The 24,898-nt window shown below is 32.5% G+C and overlaps 1 protein-coding gene across 7 annotated transcripts in view; it reads right to left on the bottom strand.

The window, feature by feature from the left end:
* Positions 1 to 24,898, bottom strand: part of LRRIQ1 (leucine rich repeats and IQ motif containing 1) — a 102,472-nt gene that overhangs the window by 10,617 nt on the left and 66,957 nt on the right. For 5 of the 7 annotated variants that reach the window (XM_085045998.1, XM_085045989.1, XM_085046003.1 and 2 more), the window contains 3 exons: positions 9,443 to 9,566; positions 7,815 to 7,875; positions 2,943 to 3,063 (listed from right to left, as the gene is read on the bottom strand). In XM_085045998.1, the coding sequence (XP_084902124.1) occupies positions 2,943 to 3,063; positions 7,815 to 7,875; positions 9,443 to 9,566 (306 nt within the window). Of the gene's footprint in view, positions 1 to 2,942; positions 3,064 to 7,814; positions 7,876 to 9,442; positions 9,567 to 19,497; positions 19,827 to 19,937; positions 20,048 to 24,898 lie in introns of those variants that run through there. The other 2 variants (XM_085046011.1, XM_085046017.1) reach the window with 2 other exon arrangements.

Raw genomic sequence — 24,898 nt, 5'->3', positions numbered from 1 at the left:
GGTCAATTTAATGAACAGTTAGTTTTCCCTTTGAACATGTAACAGGGAACCAAATCAAATACTTTCTGTAAACAAATGTTTTCCTTAAACTGAGATATACTATGTAAAAAGCATTTCTTTTATGACTTAATTAATTTTGCTTTGTCAAGGAACAGAATTAATTTAGTTTAGGATTAATCTATCCCATCCCAGTTTTTCAGAAAAAATAATAAATTTGGCTTATAAAAAACTTAAAATTGTTTAATCCAGAATTCAAAGAACCTGCCTTTGGAAAAAAAGATCTATAGAAAGAACATAGAAGTTGGGAAGTCCTCAAAAATATTTCTTAAAATCTCAGCCTTTCTAAAATCCCCTGTGAATTACAGGATAATAACTTTGAAGTGTTGCATGTTTTGTCTTTACAAAGACATGATCATTCACACATTTCCCTGTAGTTTATGTAAAAGGCATTTTATTTCAGTATCACATAAATTTGAGAGGGGTTTTTAGTAAATATACTTAAGAATCCATTGTCTTGCACTTCAAGACTTTTCAGCTTGTAAAATCTCAACAATTTATTGATACAACTTCTAAATTACAATTCATATACAAGGAACATGTATGATACTACCAAATAATAGCTCTTGATTCCTAACAATAACTGAATTCCATGCAACAATCAAAACAATGGATGCTGGATAGTGAACTCAGTACCATTTTATTAATAAAAGCTCATCAAACCATTGAGGTGGAATCTCCTGAAAAAATGGTACAAGAACTTGATTTAATAATTTATTGAAATGAAAGCACCTCTAAGGTCACAGCATCTTTATAATAACCTGTAGTACAATTGCAGGTTAACTCAAAGGGAACATACCTACTGAATCACTGAAAAACTTCCTAGGCATCTTCATTTAATATTTCAGAAGGCAAAACCAAGAGATACTATACAACAGGAAAGCATTTTATAACAAATACATTCTCAGTAAAGCAAATTTATAATGTCTTCAGATTAAGGATACCATGAGGCTAATAATATATTTTTCATCAATGAAAAGCAACAGTCTTTGGCAAACAGAACTAATGTAATAACCATGTTTCTGTACAGCACACGAAAAGGTGACAGTAATGTCTGGTTTGATATATCATAAGCGATACATTTGAATGTATTATCACTGTTTAATTTCTTAAATCCATTATGATAAAAATTTATATAGACCTGGGCTTTTTTTTTTTTTCCCCTTAGTTCCTGGACTACTTAAAGGAGAATGAATTTGTAGGTATGGTGTAATAGAAGTATATTTTATGAAAGTATATCTATATTAGCAGACACTGTAAACTCGCTCCACCACCGCCCCCCCCCATTTATGACTCTGCTAGTTAGTTGTTCTTTCCTGCTCCTTTCCTAATCTCTCCTTATTGAAGGTATAATGCAATGACACTTTTTTTCTTTTCAAAAGGAAAAAACCTGTTCCCAAGCTCCACGCAGGCAAGTTCTACATGTTGAAAGAGATCACTTTAATTTATTTTTTGATGGAGTTATAATCTAGGTTACAGTCTAAACAGCAGTTATACACTAATATGAATGCGATGTATACTATTGAACTCAATTATTCAAGATATGCACACATTCTATTCTGGATATATGAATATAATGAAAATTTTGCCATTGACATCAGCAGTTTAGAGTTATCTCACCCAGATTCAGGATTTTAGCAGTTAGGAATCTCATCTAATTTAAATGATGTGGCTTCATTGCTAACCAATGGAGAGAAACAAGAAAACTAAGGAGACTATTTGTTCTTTTCTAAGATGGCACGCACAAAGGCAGAATTATGTTCTTTCTCCATTGGTACAATTAACTTAGACTATGATGATAGATTTTATCTAATCTAATTTTAGGAATGTAAATCAAATGAATAAGCACAAACATATTGAATCACTATTATTTTTTGCTTGCGGTGAACGGATATAAATAAATCTGTATCCTAAAGCCTTTACAAAGTATGTCAGAAAAATAGAGACTTCAAGTATTTTTACATGTTTTGCTAGAATTTTTATTTATTTCTCATTGAAAGTGAAAATTCAGCATATATAAAAACATAATCAAAAACTAAATCCAGCAATTTATATATATAAATTATATAAAATACCTGATTTCTATTTTGACAACATTTCAAGAAACTTCACTACTTGAAAAGTTTTAGGAATTTTGATAATTTCGCCAAAGTTATTTAATACAGTTTATATTTTCTGTAATGTGCTTTTTAGGGGTTTATAGCTTTATTTAGTTGAAAAAGACATTTTACATAAATAGGAAAATATAGTATGCCATATTGTCAGAACTATATTAACATTTCTTCATTTATATTACACAAAATAAGACATGAAATTTAAAATTCTATAATTTTATGACATTCAATAATTATTTTTTCGTTTTTTATATACATAGATTTTTTTGGTTGCCTTTTATGGTATTAGAGAGGTAAAAATACAAGGCTTTAAAAGGATCCTCTACTATTGAGCTATAATAAGTTCAGTGGGATCATATACGATAGCATAACTGGTAATCAACATGACAGAAATCTGTGCCTTGATTTGTGATATGTGTTCTGGTATTCAGGTAACAAAACATGCGTTTTTCAAATCTCTCTTGGAAAAAAAAATTAAGAGGAAGATTAAAAAAAAAAATTCATAATTTAGGGAAAAGAAAATCTTCTAAGGACTCAGAGTTGAGAAGACCTAGAATACATCACAGGGAACTTCTCATTAAAATCACAAGGGGAAAGTCTCTTGATGTTAAAGTATTTAAACAGACCTGTAGTAAATGTATGGAAAGGCTTTAGATAAAAAAGAAAGAGAAAGATAAGCAGCATGGGTTACTAAGGATTTGAAGCATGCTCAGTTGTACGTAGAGTTTTAAAGTGATCTTTAATACTGATATTGAAAAAAACATTACTTACTTGAGGATCTTGCTGGGTGTCTGTGTGGCGGCTTATTTTTTTCTCTGTTCTCAGTCAAAGCACTTCCACTGGTCATGGAAACAAGGTCTAAATCCATGTCTTCTCTGCTTACAGGGCTTGCCTGGAAGCAGTGGGAGAGAATGTACACAATCATGAAACAAAATATAACATTTTCTGAATGTAGCTCACATTACTCCAAATAAACAAACAGGGTCTGTCAAACAACCTTCTTTAAAATGATACCACAATCCTTTTTTGTTGCCTAGGCTGAACAAATGCACTATGTCAAAGCATTTTTGTAAATAAGAGCCGATCTTAAAATTGTGGTTTGTGATCTGAGTCAATGCAACAACAAAAGAAAACATTTTAGTACAGTAATTTTGAAGAAAATCAATCTTGCAGAGGGCTGATGAAACCTTAAACAGCTTAAGATCATTTACTGACCAGTCTATAATTTCAGTTATAGTTGAATGTCAGAGATGTCATATTGGATTATTTCCTGCAATATTTATGCTTTATCCAGGACATGTATCACTTCAATCAGTCACGGGCCCACTAAGTAATTTAATCTTTTAGTTGTTTGCTAATTAACCATAACCATCAGACAGCATTTTAATTATACGTTAGGTAGGGGTATTATATTAATTATAAACTTCTAACTTCCAGTCATGGTATGTTTTGGCATGAGGCATGTTACCTGCACACAAATATGAAAAAATAAAAATAACAATCATATTTCATTCTATCAGTGCTGTTTTGGGAACATGTAGGGAAAAGGTAAAAAACAGATGTGGAAGATACCACCCATTGTAAATAGCATATTGTTATTTTTGCAGAAACAACTTTACATTTACCAAAGAAGGTAAGGAAAAACTATTGTGCACCAAAAGCAGCCTCTACCAATAACTAGATACTGAGGGCTAGTAACAAAGACGGGGAAAACCCAGACACTGCTGATGAAGAGTCTACAAAATCCCCCAGTGCAGTCATACTTTTCTAGTCTCTGCTCCTTCAGAAGTGAAGTGGAGAAAAGCAGATGAAGTCTTTCCTCTCTCTGGGCTGAAGAGCTAGGTATCTTTCAGAAGCTAGGTGTCTAACTGAGTAGAAGTTTTTGGGTTTTTTTAATATAAAGACAAACAAGCTACAGAAAAGGAAAGACTCTGCTAGTGGTAACGTCACTAAACTTTTAACATTGTAGTAGCAAGAGTGCTCAACCAGGTATCGAGAGACTGGGTCTCAACTCCTTCCTCAGGGGGCTAAAGCCCACAGCTCCCTTTTTCTCAGGAAAGTGCCATTACCATGAAGTTGTGGGCTATTCTGGAGGAGACGATTTCCAGACTTCCTGTTCAAACTAGCTCACTGTACCAAAAGCAGCACTGCACCAATGCAGACAGGCTTTGTAGTCCAGTCTAACTTAGAGAACTCAGATGAAATGGAGACCTGTTTCATTTCCTTGTCTTTACTCAGTCACTGTTTAATGTAAAATTCATTAAAAAGTCCATGCATTTTCAAACCAACAACTCCTAAGATACAGAGATTTTACACTCTTCCTTAGTGATTGAATACCCTTTGTGTCCCCACAGAAAGTTTATCCCTTATTTTCTGATGATTGCCTTTTGTAAGTTTAATGACCAGGAATTTAAAGTTTTGCTTTGTTATTATTGCTGTTAACTTGAACATTTTATTTTCTCTTGCGTAGCAGTGTCAAGAAACTTTGAAAAAAATAACGTTTTACCCTGCCAATTATTTATATTTTTTTCCTTAATATTTACAGATGCTTAAAGCTTGTGAGAGCTTCCTATGCTCAAAATCTTTAAATTGAAAGCTTTTAGTCTTTCATTATTAGATATAATGCAATGACTGAGATGTGCAAAGAGATTCAAACCAATGGAACTAATCATTCTTATTTCTATCTCACCTATTTCAACACACAGCAGAAGTTTTCTAATGTTCCAATTGGCAAAGACCCAGGAGACCACAGAATTTTATACAGCTAACCTTTCCATAGTATTATTATCCAGCCCCTACCATCTTAGAAACTAAGGCTTCATCATCTTGTAGACAACAATATTCTGAGTTATATGCTAGATTTTAATAGGGCTGTCTTGATCTCTGATGTAAAATATTTGTTATTTTATTTCAAATAAAGATAATTGTTTTCACCCAATTACAGTCAGAGTAATATTTAAGCTTGTATTAATCACTGGAGCAAACCTAATTTTGGCTTTTAAATGAAACTGATTAAAAGTCCTCTGAAGCTAATTAAAACCTTCCCTTTTTCATTTACGGCTTAGAACCAAAATTTGGAAGAAATTTAAGATACTGGTACAGCATTTTGCAGACTGCAGTATTGGACTTTCATCTGTAGTGATCATCATAGTTAACTCTTCAGATTTTATGCTGTTGGTTTAATTACCACAAACCCTTTTTTACTAATTAATTGGAAATTAATTTAAATCTGGAGGCATCTTTGCCTTGAACACAGCTCTGCATCTGTATATTTGTGTATTTCTATGTAAAATTATCAAGATATTCTGTAACCTTCAGAGACAAAAGGTGCTTTTAAATTCGAGTTACTTCTACATGATTTGGAGATAATGATAATAGTGAAGTGCTTAACCCTGTAGGCAACTTACACTTCATACAAAAAGAATCAGGAAGTCTACTCTACTTGCTAGTCCACAAAATCATATTAACTTAAAACAGTTTAACCTGCAAGCTAGCATGCCTTCCTAAGCACTTCTATGGCACTACTAGTGAGAAAAACCATCAAAATGACCAAGACTGACATAATAAGGTCTTAGATTTACTGCAGGTTACTACATGGCAATAATCCCCGGTGAGAAGACTTTATTGTTAACATGCAACCATTGAAATGCCATTTTGTATCCACAAAAAAGCAAGTCTTAAATTACTGGAATGTGCACAAATATCATTTAGAAAACTATATGAATCCAGTACTTTCAGAATGCAGGCTTATGAAACACATAAAAAGCAGGAATTGTCTAAGACATCAGAAATTTCACGATTGAGCATATGACATAGCTATAAACTACTGGAAATGCCCAGGAATGCTTTCCTCTTCTAATGCCTTCTCTCTCTCTTTTGTTTTATTTTAATACATATTTTCCACTTTCTATCAGTTTACAAATTTTTTTTTATAATAATTGCAGCTGTTAACTTGATTTTTATCATGATTTCATACCTTTTAACTAAACTAATATGCAAAAGCAGTAGGAGTGTGTTCACATTTCAACCTTTAAAAGAGAACCTATATGTATTTTAAAACCAAAATTCTCCAGCCATCTGTGTGTACAAACCACATAATTATTTCACTGCCTATATAATGCTTTCTGCTTTAGAGATACATTTTATTGCATTTTCTATTTTTTGAACCCTGTATTGCATTTTTCGCTGTATTTCATTCATGTGGAACAGCTATGTTGTTATGTGGCACAGGCTGTGACAATTCCATAACTTTACCAGTTATGTGGGCACACCACATAATACTATTGTGGGATTGCAGCAGTATTTTGTGGACAGAACCGCTTAGTGTAAATAACATACAATCTACCTATGTGCACATATGCTTACCAATAACTACATAATATGTAATTTAGATAACATTATTAAATTATGATTTGCTCAAATTAGATAAATTACTGTTTTAGACACGATCTAACAAATAACTATTGGTACTGCTGCAATGAAACCTCACCACAGTCATTTGGTTCATTATTTCATCCCCTTTAAATTTTAGAAGAACCTAAGAATTGGACACACTTGCCAGAGAAAAATGTTTGACAAAATCTGTCTAAAAAGCACTTTTTTTAAAAGAGGAATTTATGGAATCATTTCCAAGACATGAAAATTGCATGGGTTGTGAAGCTAGAGAAGAAAGAGGCGAGAAAGGAGCAAGGTTGCTCAAAGAAGAAAATGAGGCATATGACACATCATCTAACTGGGAAATACTTTTTATGCAACGTATTACATCATGTATATGAGTATAAAACACTAATTCTGTATAGCTTCTAAATTTTTGCCCCATTTTTTTAAACGGTACAAAATTATATCAAGAACAACATTGCTAATTTGGCATTAAAATATAAAGTGTGAAATGGAGCAAGTATAAATTGTTCTGTAGGCATCAGAACTGCTTGCTACTAAAGGAACTTTTGGGTATCTCTGACATAGTCTTTCAATTGTGTAAATCTTTAAATTGTTACATTTCTCATATTTCCATTCCTGCCAACTAACATAACTACTTATTTCAGAAAATACAATTTTTTAAAAAATGCTGCAAAATGAGTGAATAATGAAAAGAGCGGAGAGCATTTTAAGATGTAAAAAAATAGAAAAATGAAATTGTAGGAATAAGTCTGATTTCATGCAATGTTTTTAATAATGTCACCATATTAATATACAATTCCAATTTACTGTATTTCAATAAGTGATATTGAAGGCATATCAGAATGATTTAGGTATGTGATATACAGAATTAGAGAATATGTAAAGTTGTTCAGTTGACAAGAGTACATGATTTCAGTAAATAACACAGTTGGCACTGAACCATATTTATTTTTTTTTCATTTTTTTTTGAATGAGGATTTAGAAGCTTTGAAAAAACACACAGTGGCATTTGATGTCTTAAAAACAAACTCAGTGTCAGATCATGAAGCTAGAATCCTATGTACACACATGGGGTTTTGTACTAAAATATTTTCTTCTGATCTCCATCAGGGGATGACTTGGCTGCCAAATAGGAATAACACTACAGAATTATATTAATCGAAAAATTCCCCTGTTTTCTCACCAGGTATGGATGGAAAATACCTGAATTCTGCACAATTCCGCAAAGAAACAAGTTCTTACCTCAAGTTGTCCTTGTCTATTGTCACATATCGCAGGAACTAACTCAGGCAAAGAATGACAGCTGGGAAAAATGTAGAATAGAAATTTCAGTAACTCCCACTGTATTAGGCTCACCAAAATACCTGCACAGAATCTTTTCAGGAAACAATCCTGCTTAATTATTTAAAATAATTCCATCATTAAGATGCATCAGAGAAATTAATATTAACTGATAAAGTATTGGAGCAATTAGTATTAAACTTTTTGTATGTAACGTAAAAAACAATTGTTTATTCAAATGATAGAATATTAAGTTAAAATATAAATTTCAAGAAATATAACCATGCATGACTTTTTGTATGTGTTGACATAAATTGTTGAAAAGCCATTTTTCATATTACTTTCTGTAGGAATAAAATTATTTTCAGCTGAATAAATATATCAGCTGTTCTAAACTGTCTACCAGAGTTCGAGTGGAGATCAGTTGGACTTTTGGCACATTAAAAAATGATATCATGATCTTCAAAAAAGTCTGTACAAATACTACGGCATAGCATACAACTGCGGAGGCAGCACAATAATATTTAAGAAAATTCTTTTATAAGTGTCTCTGTCTTCTTACTTTCAAACATCATTACATGTTTTATTGCAGTGTTTTCATTCAAATTAAAAGTCATGGAAGTTATCTTAAACAAACACTTTGAGTATTTCTCTATTATGGATCATGACTGAAAGATAAATATTTCTGCAAAGCCAGATAAATATATCCTAAGGAACATGTTTTTCATGTAGTTTCTACAATAATTGATACAAGCCAGATTTGTGGCGTATTTTTCTACACAAGGCAGAACTATTTGCAGCCCATTTAATTATAAATTAAATAAATTTTTAACTTCAATAATGGTAAAATTAATGTACTAAACCCACTTCTTGCCTACTGACACTTTGTTTGGTTTTATTAGAGGTGCTTGGCATTGTGTCTACTAATGACTTCATTAAGATTCAAATGCCTTATACTGAATTTATGATCAAAATATACTTACTATGTCTTCATGTTAGTTTAGGGAATATTAACCTTTCCCTTAATTGTATTGACATTTTACCTGTTTAATAACCATAATTGAATATAAAAGGAAGATATTTACAACATTTTAGTACAGGGTAGTATAAAGATGTAAATGTTGGATTTATGTTTTGAAGACAAAATATAAATACATACTATCTAGTTAAAAAACGGGGTTTTTTTTAACTTCCTTAATCAAATCTAACAATATAGCTAATGTTACAGTTGATTTAATTATATAAAACCATAATGTCTAAAAATAATTTTTAAAATATATGATGAATAAGGACTTCTTTCCTACACTCTTCACAGTCTAAAAACCCTGGCATTGCTAAAGTAAAACTATGTAGTCATTTATGATGAGATTTTGAACATTTTTCAATTCCACTTTCAATGTGGAAGAAGTATCTGTGCAATGACTACTCAACCAGTTCTAAAGGGTGCCATATTTGGGACCTGGATATATGGTGTACTGCCAGCTAGCTGCAAAGTCATGTTTGTTTTAGAACTATTAACTTAGGTTTCACTTTACAAGACAAATGTAAAACAAACAAACAAAAAAAGTAATTAAAGGCGAGGATCTCACCCCTTCGTACTTCTGGAAGTGGCTGCTTCCTGATCCAAAACCTGTGCACGAACCCATTGGTATGTGAAGTCTTTTCTCTGTAATTTCTCATCTAAAGTAGTATCCAGCTGAGAAAAGTTTTTACCTGAGGAGGAAGAGAGATACTCCTGTCTTTCATCATTATTTTAAAATATATTTTCTTTAAGATTCCCTAGATAAATTTGGATCCTATAGCTTTTTGGAAAAGAAAAAAGGCAATTCATTTTCATGCAAACAGTCCAACTATTTTAAAGTTCTTCAGATATATTTAAGAAATATTTTTATACTAGTACTAATTTTATGGTTTATTTTCTCTTTTGGGATGCAATACTGGCCTTCTGAATGAATTCATTTTACTGGGAAATAAATCTATCCTTTATTATGAAATTCATATAGAAGTATATATTATACATAATTTGCTTGTCATAGGTGGCATGAATATTGCTTATTGTGCTATTTACATAATTTAAAATATACAATCATTTCTACCTAAAATTCTACTCAGCAATCTGTAAGGTTAAAAAAAATCACCATTATATGCAAGAGTGGACACACGGCAATCTTATTACTCTGATCTCTCTTTTACTGATGCGATCTATTAAGATGTTTAAGACATTTCATGGCAATTTCTGATTTGGATTCCAAAGCAATTGCATCTATGATATTATTTTTCAGAAACTACTACCTACTTTTGGATCGCAAAAGACATCTAAAGATAGAGAATAAAATAGTGACACTATGAAAAAACAAGTACAATTCTTGAGATCCTTCAGTTTTTGGACCATTCTGCTGAATAACAGACACGTTTAGAGGCATAAGGAAGTGGAGGCCTGAACTGGAAGGTCCTGCAGAGGTGGCATCACTGTTGCATGGTGACATTCATGGACTAGAATAATTTTTTATTCTCTATCCTGACACATCAACTTCATAGATTATATCTTTATAGCACCTTCAACTCAGGGCTTTAATGAGACATTTGAATATTTTTTTTAAACAAGTTTTTTGTTTTTCTCTTTGATGTAATTTCAGATTACACTGAGTTATCATCCCTGCTGCTAATTCTTCCTTTTTTCTTTTTCTTTCAAAGGTTCTTCTTTCCTCACTAATAGGTGAATTCAACAGCTACTAGAATATTTTTAGTAAACTGTAGGAGCACTTGAACCAGCAAAGACCACTCATTTAACATCAAGTCCATTTGCTCACTATGGGTGATTTAACTTTCAATAACTGCAAAGGGGAGGTGGGGTGGCAGGGAAGGGAAATATCAGAAGTGCCATAGTTAACATTCATGTTTTGACAACATAAACTAAAGTTATAGGGTATTTACCAATTCACCTTTTAAGAGGTTTGGTATATTACCAGTAGTATTTTTTAACTTATAATTTGCTTTGCATAGGCTGCAAAATATAGTTCCTCACTAGTATTTTACCTGGCTTTGCAGTGAGCTCATTGCTTTCCACTTTTAGCTCTAAGTTAAAGTATCATAGCTGCTTACTTCACTGTCTGAAATACAAACCTCTTTTGCTTATTTGTTGTAGTATAAAGAATCTCTATTCCAACCAAATCCATTCCTTAGGCTGAATGTGCTCAAGGCAAGGTCCTGGTCCAGAATATGAAGTCATATAGGTCTTGCTACTATGTCATTCACAGACTAGAACTTTGGCAGAGGAATTCAGCCTTAATTGACGTAAAGAACTCTGATTTACTTCCTTAGGAAGACAGAAGATGAGTATCTTGCACAGACAGACAGTCACTGTATCTGTGCAAATGAGGATGAGGTCTGACTAAAAATGTCAAGCAGTGAATTACTTAATCAGTGCCAAATATTAAAAGACTCATAATTACACTGTTTATCAGTTTCCTTTATTAAAGTGGGAATTACTTCTTTTTTTTTCTAAATTTATGATACAGCCTTCCTTGTTAAGGAGTACAGCTTTCTAACCTTTACATTTTGAAAGTTTATACACTGGTATTCTTACAGCTCTTCATTTGAAGACAGATGCTGATTTGTAACAAGAGTAAGACACATTGTGAGTGACTTCAAAAGAGCACTTAATCTGGAGATTAAGCCTTCTACACATCCTCTACAATGAGGAATAGTCACCCAAGAAATTATATTTAATCTTTTTCTCATCTGTTTTTACAGAAAATTTGGCCCAGTGGTGCCATCTTTCTCAGAATAAATACTTCTTGCTATTAGAATGATTGGCACTATTTATGCATTGACTAAAGTGTTTTTATCTTTTTCTTGATTGAAAAGGAAATCAACAGCAGGGATAAACCAGTATTAGAAGTTCATGTCTGAGTCTGTGTGTCAGCAGCGGTTGAAAGAAGATGAATGTACAATAAGCTATAATAAAGCTTGCGAAAAAAATGAGTACTTTTAACTTGGGAATTTATTTTCCAAAATTATTTTTAATAATTTTCCTTAGTTGTAGTTTCAGTTTTTGATTGAATTATGTTTGAAACACAACTGGGTTTATTTAATACTATTTTATTTTAATTTATTTTTATTTTTGCATGTTAATTATTGAAACATGATTGAAACAATAATGACCAAGAAAAAAGTGCATGCAATAGGGGCTTCTTCCTTAAAATTTTATATGCTGTTAGACAGAGTATTCTTGTTCCATGTTAGTGTTAATAGTGGCTTTTTTTCTCAAATGGGCAGATGCTCTTCAATTTGTTTATGATGTTGCAGAAAACTGTATTCTATTTTCTTATTTGGAACCCACCCACATTCTTACTTTTTAAAAGTAGTATCTCGCTTTTTAATTTTTACAAATATATCTATGTTATTAATTAAAACACGGCAGTATTACTTTTCTATTCCACTTATGAACATCATGTGTTCAAGAATCTGGTGTATCAGTATCATTAACATGTTTTTGCTTGATAGCTTTCTTAAATTAGGGCTATGTGTTTTTTAAAAACCTGGACCTGATTTTGTAGAAGTATTAACACTCATAGAAGTTCCAAAGAGCTGTAAGCTTTCTACATCTTTGAAATGGATCAGACCCATAATCTTTAATTGTTAAACGCGGAGAACTCTAAGGCCATCAAAGAAAATAGAAATACATCAAAGAAAGCATCAAAACCAAATTAATTTCAGAGGTATTTAAAGTATCATATCCTCATTAGATTATTGCTTCTAAGACTTCAATCTTCTTGACCTTTTTTTTTTTTTACATGACACACAATAAATTAACATTGGAATTGTCTTACACTTGGCATTAATACAGTAATGGTTTTTAGGCATTGCCAAATAATCATCCGCACAGATACTGTGCACTTAGGCCAGATACAATGCAGCAGTCAGGGCCAGCTACTGGCAATTTCCTACAGAATTTGAGCATCTAAATAGAGAGAACTTAGAAAGCCAGGGCAACTGAAATATCTTTGGAACTGAGTTATTACAGGAAAGTAACAAATTCTTTTCTGGGTCACCAAATCCACATGCAAACCTGTAAGAACCTGAACTTTGGGATTCAGAAAAATGTCATCCTTCATCTATCAGATCTCTTTGCTAGGCATGCTCTGAGACAGTATGACCCGCATACGCTGTCAAATATGGCTGCTATTTATGTACTTTAAATTAGAATATCTCTTTATAATCTGTTAAGTGAGCTAAAAGAGAAGGGCAAAGAATCTACTTCATGTGAAGTGTCCCAAGTTCTACATGTAGTCTGTTTTATTCTTACAGGTTTTCCTTCAAGATAGATACATCTTGTGCCCTCAGCTGTAGCTGTTACTGTTAAAGGGGACTAAAACGCAACCAAAGGAATAGCTTGGCATGTGGAAGCTGGAGATTCAAATCTCATCAGGATAAGGGGTACCTGAAACCCATGCTCCCCAGTGCTAGGACAAGTGTTGCTAACAATCCAGCATACAAAAGGAAGGAGGATGGTTACACAATGTCTACAGTCAGGGTGAACTCAAGCTCTGTGCCCGGAAAACACCAATCCTAGTTGTTGTAAAAGACAGTTAGTTTCTCCTCATCAATTTATATGCAAGGGGATGCTAAAGAACCTGATTCAACAAAGAATTTTTTTTTCAACTCTCCTTGTTGATGACGGGAAGATAAAAGGTCTAACTTTAATATATCATGCTTCTTGATAAAGAAATTTATGGGTAAGTCTGTACTGTATTGAACCTTTCAGATCTTATGTTTGGAAGGTGATTTAAATCACTTCAAACCTTGCGTTATACAGAGTACAATACAAATAAAAGCCTAAGAAACCTAAGACCTACAGTGTGAAAGAAGAGCTTGGAAATTCTTCAGCATTCTAAGTTTTCCTCCCTTAATAAAAAAAACCTGTGAGCAGAGTTAATTTTCTCAATATGTATTCTGGAAATGGTGCTCTTAATACAGGAATTAAGTAGCAGAGCTTGGGTATAAAACTAATGTCTACACTATTAATATATTCAATTTTTCTTCTCTGTCAGTATTCTGGCATAAATTACTGATCAGCAATATATATTATGAGGATATGTGTGTAAGTATGTGTATGAATGCACAAAATCTAAAAAAAAAATCTTATGGAAAATTAAAATTATATATACTCTGTGAGGATTTATAATTTCTACTGTCTTCTATACAATTATGTTATGTGCATAATATACATTTACAAATTACCTTGAAATCTCAAATCTAAAATCCAACTGTTTATCTCATTTTTCCATGTTTCAACAACAAAAAGCCTTATTTCTGTCACAGTTCATATAATACATACAGAACACAAAGTAAGAATGACATATGTTGTTCTTGTTACAAAGGAAAAAAGTGAAGTATTTGGAAACAGGAAAACAACAATAATTAAAAAACTGCAACCACCATTGCCCTTTACCCCAGAGCCCACCCTTATTCTAGAATGTAAGAGAAATGACACTAATTTCTTTTCTTCCCCAGAAAGTTTAACACATTTGTCAGCAGAGTACTTAGTCAGGAGTCACTAAATACTCCCATCCATTACATAGCAATCACATCAGGCCCAAAACATTTTGGAAAAAGAATGGTATTTAGAGTGGTCTTTAGCATGCTTACAGGTATTCTGCGAATACATTTATAATAGCAGTATATATATGACTTCCAGAATGTTGGCACATAATATGTCAATAATGGATACAGAGTTCTTAGGGAAAATTAAAGCACCTCCAGAAAACATCTATCTAAAATTCAGGTCTGGAATTTTCATATAATGGGGTACATTCATTTCAACGTTAAAGATTTTTTTTTTGGTGGCATATTAGTTAGTTTTAGAAGGTTTTCTTTTTTATCTGTGTGACTTTTGACTAAATCAACTTCCATCTTTAGGATCAAAATGAGTGAAATAGAAGTACTTACAGTAGTGTCTGTGTGAGTTCATAGTTGAATAAAGTATGAAATAGAATTTCATCGCAAGAATACCACATCAGGTCATGACCTACAACACTTCTTGATGCTTAAAAATCAATTCATCAATTATCAATCAATAAGGAGCTTTGAACATGGGAGCACTGATCAAAGTACAAGAGAATGTCTTTCAAAAATTATAAAAGTAGCTAGTGAAAGGGAAAAAAAAGTTTTTTTCCCAAAACGTATGCCCTTTTTCTCTTCTTACCAGGTATTTTGTATTTTTTCAAACTACAAATAAGGTCTACTATATTATTATTCCATTGACAAACCTCCTTTTCTTCTCTAATGTCTTCACCAACCAGTTAATTCTGTTTCAGCGGTTATCATATTTCAGACTGTGCTTTCTGTGTTCTCTCTTTGATGTCTTATTATTAGATTATACAAAAACTGAATCCTTTAGTTGAGATTCCTAAACAGCTGAAAAATACAAATTTCACCTCAGAATTCAAGGGAAACAGGATTTCATACTTGTACCTTCTCATTATTTTCTATTTTGCTACTTGCTCCTGCCCCTGTAGAATACACCACTATTATTCATCAGTCCCTAGCTTAGTGTTTATACTCAATTTGTTCCTTTTCCCCCACTGACGCAAACCTAAGTCTTATTTAATCCTTAGTGGTATACTTAAAAAAACTACATTTAAAGTTATTTCTCTCTATTCATATCACAATAGTGTCAAAGAAGTTCTTCCAATATCTCCTGATTACTTAACCTCTTCTATTACAACCCTCTGATCACAGAAATACATTGCAAAATACCACTCCATATTGAAACGCTCATGTCTTTTACTCTTCTTGTAACATGGTACGTTTCCATTTGAATTGTTTCATAAGGTTCATCTTTCTAGCACTGACATCAAGACATCATTAAACACTGTTCCTTCCAATTTGACCAACTTTTGCAACTTTCATGGGTTGTTATCACTTCCTGTAATCCTCCATTTACATTAAATACAATTTCTTATTTATCTTCTACAATTTCCTTCATAACAATAGCCGTTTCACACTGTGATATTTCCTAAGACATATGACACTTTTCTGAGTTGATGCATAAACCTTAAAAACAATTTCACATGGTGTGTACAGGATGCTGCCGCACAGGCAATTGTTCATTTCACTTTTTTTTGCTAATTTATGACTGCTTGAATATGGATTTTCTTCATGTTTGACAAACTAAGCTGGTTCTTAAAAAAAAAAAAAAAAAACAAAACCATCCTTGCCAAAACCAAAGCTCAACTCTAAAATTAGAAGAAACTACAGAAGTGATAGTCTACCCACATGGAGAGAAAAAGAGTTCCTGAAGTAAACTACTTCTACCTGCAATCAGCATGCTTCAGGATCCACTCAGGCATTTACAGATTCAAAAAGAACACAAAAGACTTCACAGTGCTATGCCACACTTTCACATTATTCTTTTGCGTAGTCTTCTATGAACAGAGTGCTCTGTAGTCTATAGAGCATCTGCTTCAGCCACTCTGCACGGGCAAATTTCATCAACAGCACTGCTGAGAAGTAAAGCTGGAGTACAGCCAAGAGTTACCACGAGTTCTTTGGATAGTCAAGGCTCTTGAAGAATCAAAGAAATCAAGCAGAGTAAAAGAATATTTTGAAATAATATGTTCAGCATTTCAATGCTTAGTTATCTGTCAGTAAATGTAAGGTATAAGTAATATGGAAGTAGATTGAGCCTATTTTGTTCATCTTTATTGCCTACACTCTCACATAATTTCTGTCTCAAATTCCAAATCTGCCTAGTACAGGCCCTACCTCTAGTTTTTCTCATAAACTCTGGAAATTAATAAACCCCCTAATGATGCATATTCTCTACGGAAAAGCGGATTTTATACTGTTGAGGAGAAAAGTAAGAGATGCCTAACATAAACTCCCCTTTTTTTCAGAATATTTTGATAGATTTCATTTCTATTCATTCCCACTTCTCAAATGACAGAAGCAATCAAGAACTTCAACACAAGTGTTTAGTTGCTTAGCAATGAAACAGTATTTGCAAGAAAGAAGAGATTATCACTTAATATGTAGTCCAAAAGAGAGGAAAACCTTTCTCTAAATTCAATAAACCAAGTAAAATTATTTATGACATAAGATCTTCCAAAGGAATTCTCAAAATAACAAGTACAAAGGAACACTTTCTAAGAGTGCAGGAGGTCTAACTACTATGTTGTTCACTATAAAGAGGGCAAAATCTACACAATACAATCAATTTTATTGAGTGTGACAACCACTGAGGTAGGTATTGTTTGTACTGAAGAACTTTAAAGTACGAGAAGGGACTGAAAAATTCAAACCCAAGAAAACTTTTGCTCAAAATAAAAATTTGAGGCTTCTATGTGACAAGAGGATACATATGGCAAGTATTAAAAAGAAACAAAAATTCCACCATCACTCGGGAGAAGCACAAATTTACTCAATAAAGCTGACTTACATCACATTAATAATTGTCTTCTACTTTCCATGGACAAGTAATTAAAACACGTAATTTTGTGTCACAGCTTCAGAATTTTAATTTTAAAAAGTCTTTCTTATGTTTACTCTTGAGAATAAACATTTTATTCTGGAAAGCTATCTGAATAATAGAGGAACTTGTTTGAAGAACTTGTTCATCAACACACATGATGTGCACAAGTACTTTGCATGATTGATACTTAATGCATAGTAACACTGAAAGTGAAATAATTAAATTATTGTACTAATGTCAGTACTTAGTTTAGTTATGAATGCCTCTGGATTATCTATTCTATCTGTATAATATATTTAATATTGTATATAAGATAGATCAAAATATTATGTATTTTTCAATTTAAAAGGGTTTTATTTTGTTTGAGTAAAACTATTTCAGGCTTTATTTCTGATGTTGCTTCGAAATACCTGTTGGTATTTGGTGAACATACTGTGAAAACAATTCACAGCTCTGTCAGCACAGTAATATGTAACAGCAGAACTATTCCACCTTGTCATATACACACAAAAAGTCTACACTGAATGCAAGGCTGCTATTTAATTTACTTCATAGCAAAACCAAGAGGTAACACTGAAGATCAGGCCTATCATTAGGCCAAACATTGTATAAACAAGACTTGATTTAATGTTCATTGAATTAAATGGAAAAAATGTCTCAGACTGAGTATTTTTTCTTTCTTAAGACTCTACATCTAAAATGAGTTAATCCCCAATTGTGTGCAATACTTATATATTTATATCCAGCTTAAAAACAACCATAAACACTAAACTTATGAGTGTCTATAAATAAATATAGACATAAAAATACTAATTCTTCTTAATAAGTTATACTTAATTGGTTGATACATATTGCAAAACAATAAACAATATGAAATTCCAGTGTCTTATAGATCTACTAAAAAAATAACTTCCATTTTTAATGAAGGTCAGGTAAAAAAAACAAGAGAAAACCACAATTTGCCTAGGAGTTGCCCCAGGTTAATTCTCAATACATATGTCTCAAAGAGCGTAGTATTTTTATAGATTTTTTCATTAATTGAACTGCAATTTTCAGCTGGTAAATACATGAGAAACCAACACATATTCAAGTGTATTCCCAGGCATGGGACTGACTTAATTATATCAATTTTGGATCAGTTGTAGTTGTAATGGCACAGGGTTTTTTTTATCCAGGCAGAGAAAGTTTGAACTATTTACCTGACCTGAATGAAGAAATCAATTGAAAAAGGAATAAATTAATAAATAATAATTGAGTTTAAACAGTTTATGCTTATTGTAGGTGTATTTAAATTAGTTTATTTTTACTAAAATTTTTATCTGAACTTGCTACCAAACACTCCAATCCACTCCCTTTACATATATATTTCTAAATACATATAAAATACATAAAATAAGTTTGAAAAGGAGGGAACAATTTAAATACCATGATGATTCCAAATAAGTGAATTTGCCTCATGTGCATTCTGTTTATATTTGCAATAGCTTTTAAGACAGCCATAACTAATTAATTTAAAAGTGTAATTTGTTTTACCAGTTGTCTAACAACAGGTTAAAACAGTTGTTCACTTGTAACTTTGCTTGTTTGCAGCTGATGATCTAATCTCCTGCAAACAGCACAGGAATTTACAGAGCATTAAGGTCTGATCCAGAGAGAAGTGAAATCCCAGAAATTTCAATTAGGTAGGCAAACTCTCACTTGAGATTAAGGAAATTCATTAGCTAATCTTATACTATTTACTTCAGATGAAGGAAACAGATGATTATAGTATGACTTTTAAAATCTTATGGACTAAATGGAGTTATTAAAATGGTATAATCCTACACGAGAATTTGTCGGAAAAAAACCCACAAACAAACAAGAAATAAAAAAACCTGACCAAACCAAGATTCTACTTGTTTTTGCTTCTACTGTAACAGTCACTGTCATGGAGAAGAAGGAATAGTATTTCATTGCCAAGTCTGAGTGTAACAAAAAAATACCTACTTTCTACCTTACATAAAACTTGTTTCATAAGGAAGATCCTAATGCAGTTTTCATGCAAAATAAACAATTTTAATAAAAAGTAATGATTGAAAAGGTTAACAGAATTATTTAAAGCAGTTGAAGAAATAAGTATTAAATGATAATGTTTTCAGAAAAAAAATTTAAGGTAATTACAAAAGTAAACAGAAAGCATTTTTTTTGTTTAGCAAGATTTTTCTGCTCTTCCGAAAAGAAAAATAAATTGTTTAGAAGCACTAAGTAAGGGGTAATGATACAGAGGCTAGAATAATGGGTATGTATCTGCAATGACAATACAGATAAAGCATGTAAGTAAATACAGAAACTAGTCTGTAACTTGTAGCAGCTCTTGAAACTTTTTTCAATCTTTGGACTTCTCCATATTCTGGTTCAGTGAATGCATCAAGGGGTACTAAAACTGGCGAAATATCTGAATAGCAGCATCAGCCTCAAGGCATCCAGGTCTCAGAACAGACTCTTCTTCAGCATTCTGGCTAGAGGAAGAGGAAAACAGGAGAAAAGAATGCAATGATATAGCAAAATTATCACTAAACGCAAGAGAACTTATTTTGAATGGTATTTTTAGAAGTCTTAATTCTACTCACCTTCTCCTGGATTCCAAAAAGATTCTTCAGCTTTCACCTGACTGCTCCTGGGTAGCTAGATCTTACAGTGCCCTGGGTGCTCATGAGTACTGTCTCGTTGTGTGACTGCACTAATTATAAAATGAGAAAAAGGGATTTCCCCCTGATATTTCTATAATGAACAAACATATGGGATGGGAAGTCATAAAAATATATAACACTTTTACAGGGGAAATACAATTTGGAAGCAAGAAATTAGTATGATGCATGGATAACACACATGCTTAGTAATTTGATGAAATAGTGGTATTTGTACAAAGGTTTAAAACCCAAAAATATCAAGCAGCCATAAATGTGAAAGGAGCAACTTCTAAAATTTATTCCAAGAAGGATTTTATAGATATTTCCATTTGCAATAAATGAAAGACATTTGAAAGAGAATTTTGAATACAATGCACACAACTCACATAGTAGGATGACAGCCTATGCAGTGTTTTAGCATATGTAGACCAGACTACAAGAAGAGTCTGACAAAACCTAAGAAGGCAGACCTGGCTAAGAGTCAGGAGTCACGCTTATTAAATTGAACTCTCAGGGGTATCATGCAATCAGAGGTCACAATCGAGGCAACAGAAGCAATGTCACGATATCAGAGAAAGGGCCAATTCAGACCTGCTCTCCGACAGGCAGTGAGGTCACGGCTTGCGGCAAATAACTGTATTAAAAGGGAATATTCTCTGCACACTTTTAGAACTGTCATCTGAACAAACAAAGCCAGGTCATTGGTAGGTTAAATCAGAACTTTCTGGCTTACTAGCACATAGCTTCCTTTCTTTTTACATTCACTGCTAATTTCTCAATTACAAAATATACAGCAGGTACTAAAGGAAATACTCAGTAAATTTAACTTAAAAATACACAGTAGAATTTAAATTCCTCCTTTCTAAATGTCAGGTTCTATCTTTGACAGGAGATATCACTGGTCTCTTCACAAAGTGAAAACTGCTGAGCTTGCGTCTTATCAGAAAACAAAAAGCATGCATGTGGTTTAGGGGAAATGTCTTTCCACAGTCAGGGTCTCAGTAAGCCTGATACTCAATGTGCATTTAGAAAGTGTTTTAAAAAATTACAGTTATCCATAATGTACTTGTTTAACGATAATGGTGAAAATGAAGTTCTTTTGTCTGGGTACTTGGATTTCTACAAGATTCTACATATGTGGTAATTTATGAAACTACAACCATGTTGGATTAATAACCTGATAATCAACCTGCAAAGAAAGAACTATGCTAGAAAGTCATGTAAACAAAACTTTATTCAAAAATATTACCTCTAAATGCAGCCTTTCCTACCACTATCAGAAAAAGATATACAACTGCAAAATTCAGTATTTCTACCTTTTTAAAACTCACAAGCCAGATAAAGTATCTGCAGTGCATACATCAAACCAATATAAACCTATGAATTTCAAGCAATTGCTAACATGTTTTGATAAGAATTGAAATGCAAAGTTATGAAGTTGGAAAATGTACATTGCAGAAATAACACACCATAAAAGTTACAGAGATATCACTGCACAATTGTACATTTTCATCAAAATACTTGAGTTACTTGCAATTCCTTGTAAAATCATGTAGATCCATCAATATTCAATTCTGGATTACATGAAATCTGTAAAAGGTATAGAACTTTGCTATAAGAGTATTGAACAGTATAAAATTTTAAATACCTGTATTTCTATCTTAGAGTATTGTTTTGATATTTTGCTTGAAAAATGTTACACACTACCAAAACATATGATGTATCTGAATAACAACATTATTAGTTATAAAAACAGAAAGATAATTCAATGTGTGTTTAATATTAAATTTGTGAAAATGGTCTCTTTGGAATGCTGTAGATCTCTGACCTCACTGATAATACTAATTCTCTATAACACCATAGTTCCCATTATACGATAGGAAAAAAAGAAATTTCTTTAAAGCAAACTTTAATAAATTACATTTTCAAATTAATTAAAAGCTCTGGTGTGAAGGCCTTCCTTTACTTCATCTCTGAAAGTGCTTAGAATAATGTAATTATTAAAATCTATAGCTACAGGAAACATTCCTTTATTTGTGATTTAAAATGTTCATGGATTCCAACTGAAGCAAGATTTGTGTCTATAAAATATTTCTAAGACTACACTATATTCCTTATTCATAGCATCATACTAAATGTAAATTCTTTTGCAAGAGGAATATTTGTGCAACGCAACATTCATGACACTTTTACAGACACAGAGTCTGTGGCCTATGTTAAAAACCCATTTGTATAGCAATATTATTTTAGTGCTTGAAACGCTTTGGAAAACATATAGTTTTTTATATATGAATGAGCATATCTAAATATGTACTTTTAATGACCATTAGCAATTGTTTTTTGGAAGTGTAAAAAAATGTATTGGGTACTGTTCAGTAAAAACAAAGAAAATAAACAAATCACCCAATACCGACCACAGTCCCCAGGCATCCAAACAAGACAGCAACAAATTCAACAATTACTTTTAAAAGGACATACTAAATCCAAGTTTTGTAACATATTATTTTAAAGGAATTTAGCCAAACCTATTCTTCCTTAGCCCCTCCAACCAAATCCATTTGGATTTAACTTGTTGCTAAAATTATCTGTCTTTTGCACTCTAAGACCTGGGTCATGACCTTACTTAGGGACAGGAAATAGTTATCAGGTCACTGAATGGTCAAATGAAAAAGGATTTGAAATGCTTCGGTACTCAGAGATCTATTCATCTAAAATGATTGCCTTATGCAGTATTAAAAGCTGTGGATCTGAATGTGGAATCAACTTGTTTGCATATACATTGGCTGAGATTCAGATGTCACACTACAAAGATTTTGGACATAAAATATCAAGAAAATGAGAAAAAAGAAAGAATCGCAGGAGAGGCAAATAAAACTATGCGAACTATTATATCATCGTATTCAACAATGAGAAAAAATAGTTTTCAACCTCTGATGATATTCTGGGTGACAACTCCTTCCTACTGAAGTCATCACTGGGTAGTTATTAGCAAAAGAGCGGAAAGATTTTTTTCCCCTTGTGTGCACCTCCTTTTAGATTATTATTATTGGTAAATTATTATGTTATGAAAGCTCAGGTAACCGGCCATACATTGTATAAAATCCTAGTTTTGAACGTTTGTTGGAACAAACAAACATCCTCTCTAACTTAAAAACCACATTTAAATCCGATGCAATAACAAAATCCTTATGCCCCCACAAATTACAACAATCTACAAAAGAGCAGAGTCAGGAACAAAGAGATAGTAAACGGGCAGGTGAAATATGTGGTCAGAAGCCTTGAACGTATGAATATGGGAATTCTGAAGACTAGAACCACAATGAGAATTCATAATATTAATTTGTATGTGCCTATGGCAAGTACCTCCTGTTCAGGAACTTCAGGCAAATAGAATTTTTTTTTTTTTGTAATTTAATGTAAAAAACAAGAATATTAATAAAAATGTCATATGTCTAGATCAGACACTGAAGTGCACTGCATAAACACATATAAATTATGTTTTACTTATTTATTTTTAAACATTATTTCAGGATTGCTTCATTCCATGAATATTGAAAAAATCCTACACTATCATTGACAGACAGGAGGCTAGAAAATTAGGCACAGGTTTTATTTTTAAGTTTTATTTTATAATAAGAAACTGGACCACTAGAACTATGTAACTAAAGCTTGAGTGCGTGCACTGTAAGGCCCCTGCAGTCCTTTACAAGTTTTCAGCGTGCCGCTGTTGTGAACTGGGTTTGCACTCTGCCAGCAGAGCAGCTCTGACCCATGGAGAGCACTCCTTCAGATCAACACTGCCTCAGGCTTTACTGCTTTCTCCAAGAAGTCTTACATTTCAGGCATCAAGTTGAATTTCTTCTGGAGATGATTAACCCAAACCCATGACAGATTTTTTCCAAGATATCCAACTCCTTATGTTTATTTTATCCTGGCTCTTTTTGGATGTACTGGACACAAGTAACCTACTCATTTTACATGTTGAAGGGCTGGTGGAGAGCCATTAATTCCTTAAAATGAGAAAATATTTCAATGCGAAAGTTCTGTTGTGTGAGCTCAAACTAAATAATAAGAAACAAAGCCATAGAATTATGGTTTTAAAAGACAGACCCCCTTCTGCACTACAAGTTTCTGTAATGCATTTTCATTACATTTCAGGACAGATCTTACATTCTCTGAAAATGCATTATTTTGTCATTTTTGTCAGTGCTGTATGGATTAGAAACTGCTTTCCTAATGTGGCATACAAATTTAGAGCCTGGGAGGTATGTAATAGTTGCATTCTACTGTAAACATGGCAATTCAACTAATAGAATTGCAGCAAGGCCTGATTTCAAATGTGATTATTAATCCTTTTGAGACAGCAGATCAATAAAAGATTACTTACTTTAGAAATGGATGTTTACAAACAATGTGATTCCTGGAGTTGATGTCATCAATATTTCTCCATTGAAAATAGCTAATTTCTAAAAGGTGAAAACAGCTAACACAAATTATCAGTTATAGTTCAATGTCTTTTAAAATGCTCTTAAATAACAAACAACAATACAGTTAAAGCCCATATAAAGATTAGTATTAGCATTCCAGCCTTGGTACCTTCTCTGAACTGTTACGCAGATGTGATTTGTCAAGCATCAGTGATTTGCACCAGTATAAATTCTATTAAATATCACATACTTTTTTTTCAATGAATTCATATTTTATAATACAGAAAATATAAGAAACTATGTTGGTGATTATGCAACAATATTTCAATGAACTCACCGAATAAGCTAATAGCGAACCTTAAATTCCAACTTTCCAAAGTCTCACATGAGCACTTTCAATTATCACTAGTAATAATAATCTGTAAGAATGTTTAGCAATATTTTTCACTTGAGACTACAAGGAGGTTCATAATT

The sequence above is a fragment of the Lichenostomus cassidix genome, chromosome 1Aa (assembly GCF_008360975.1).
Source record: "Lichenostomus cassidix isolate B80296 chromosome 1Aa, HeHo_3.0, whole genome shotgun sequence".
NCBI classification, from domain to species: domain Eukaryota; kingdom Metazoa; phylum Chordata; class Aves; order Passeriformes; family Meliphagidae; genus Lichenostomus; species Lichenostomus cassidix.
This window is presented reverse-complemented; position numbering and strand designations above follow the sequence as displayed.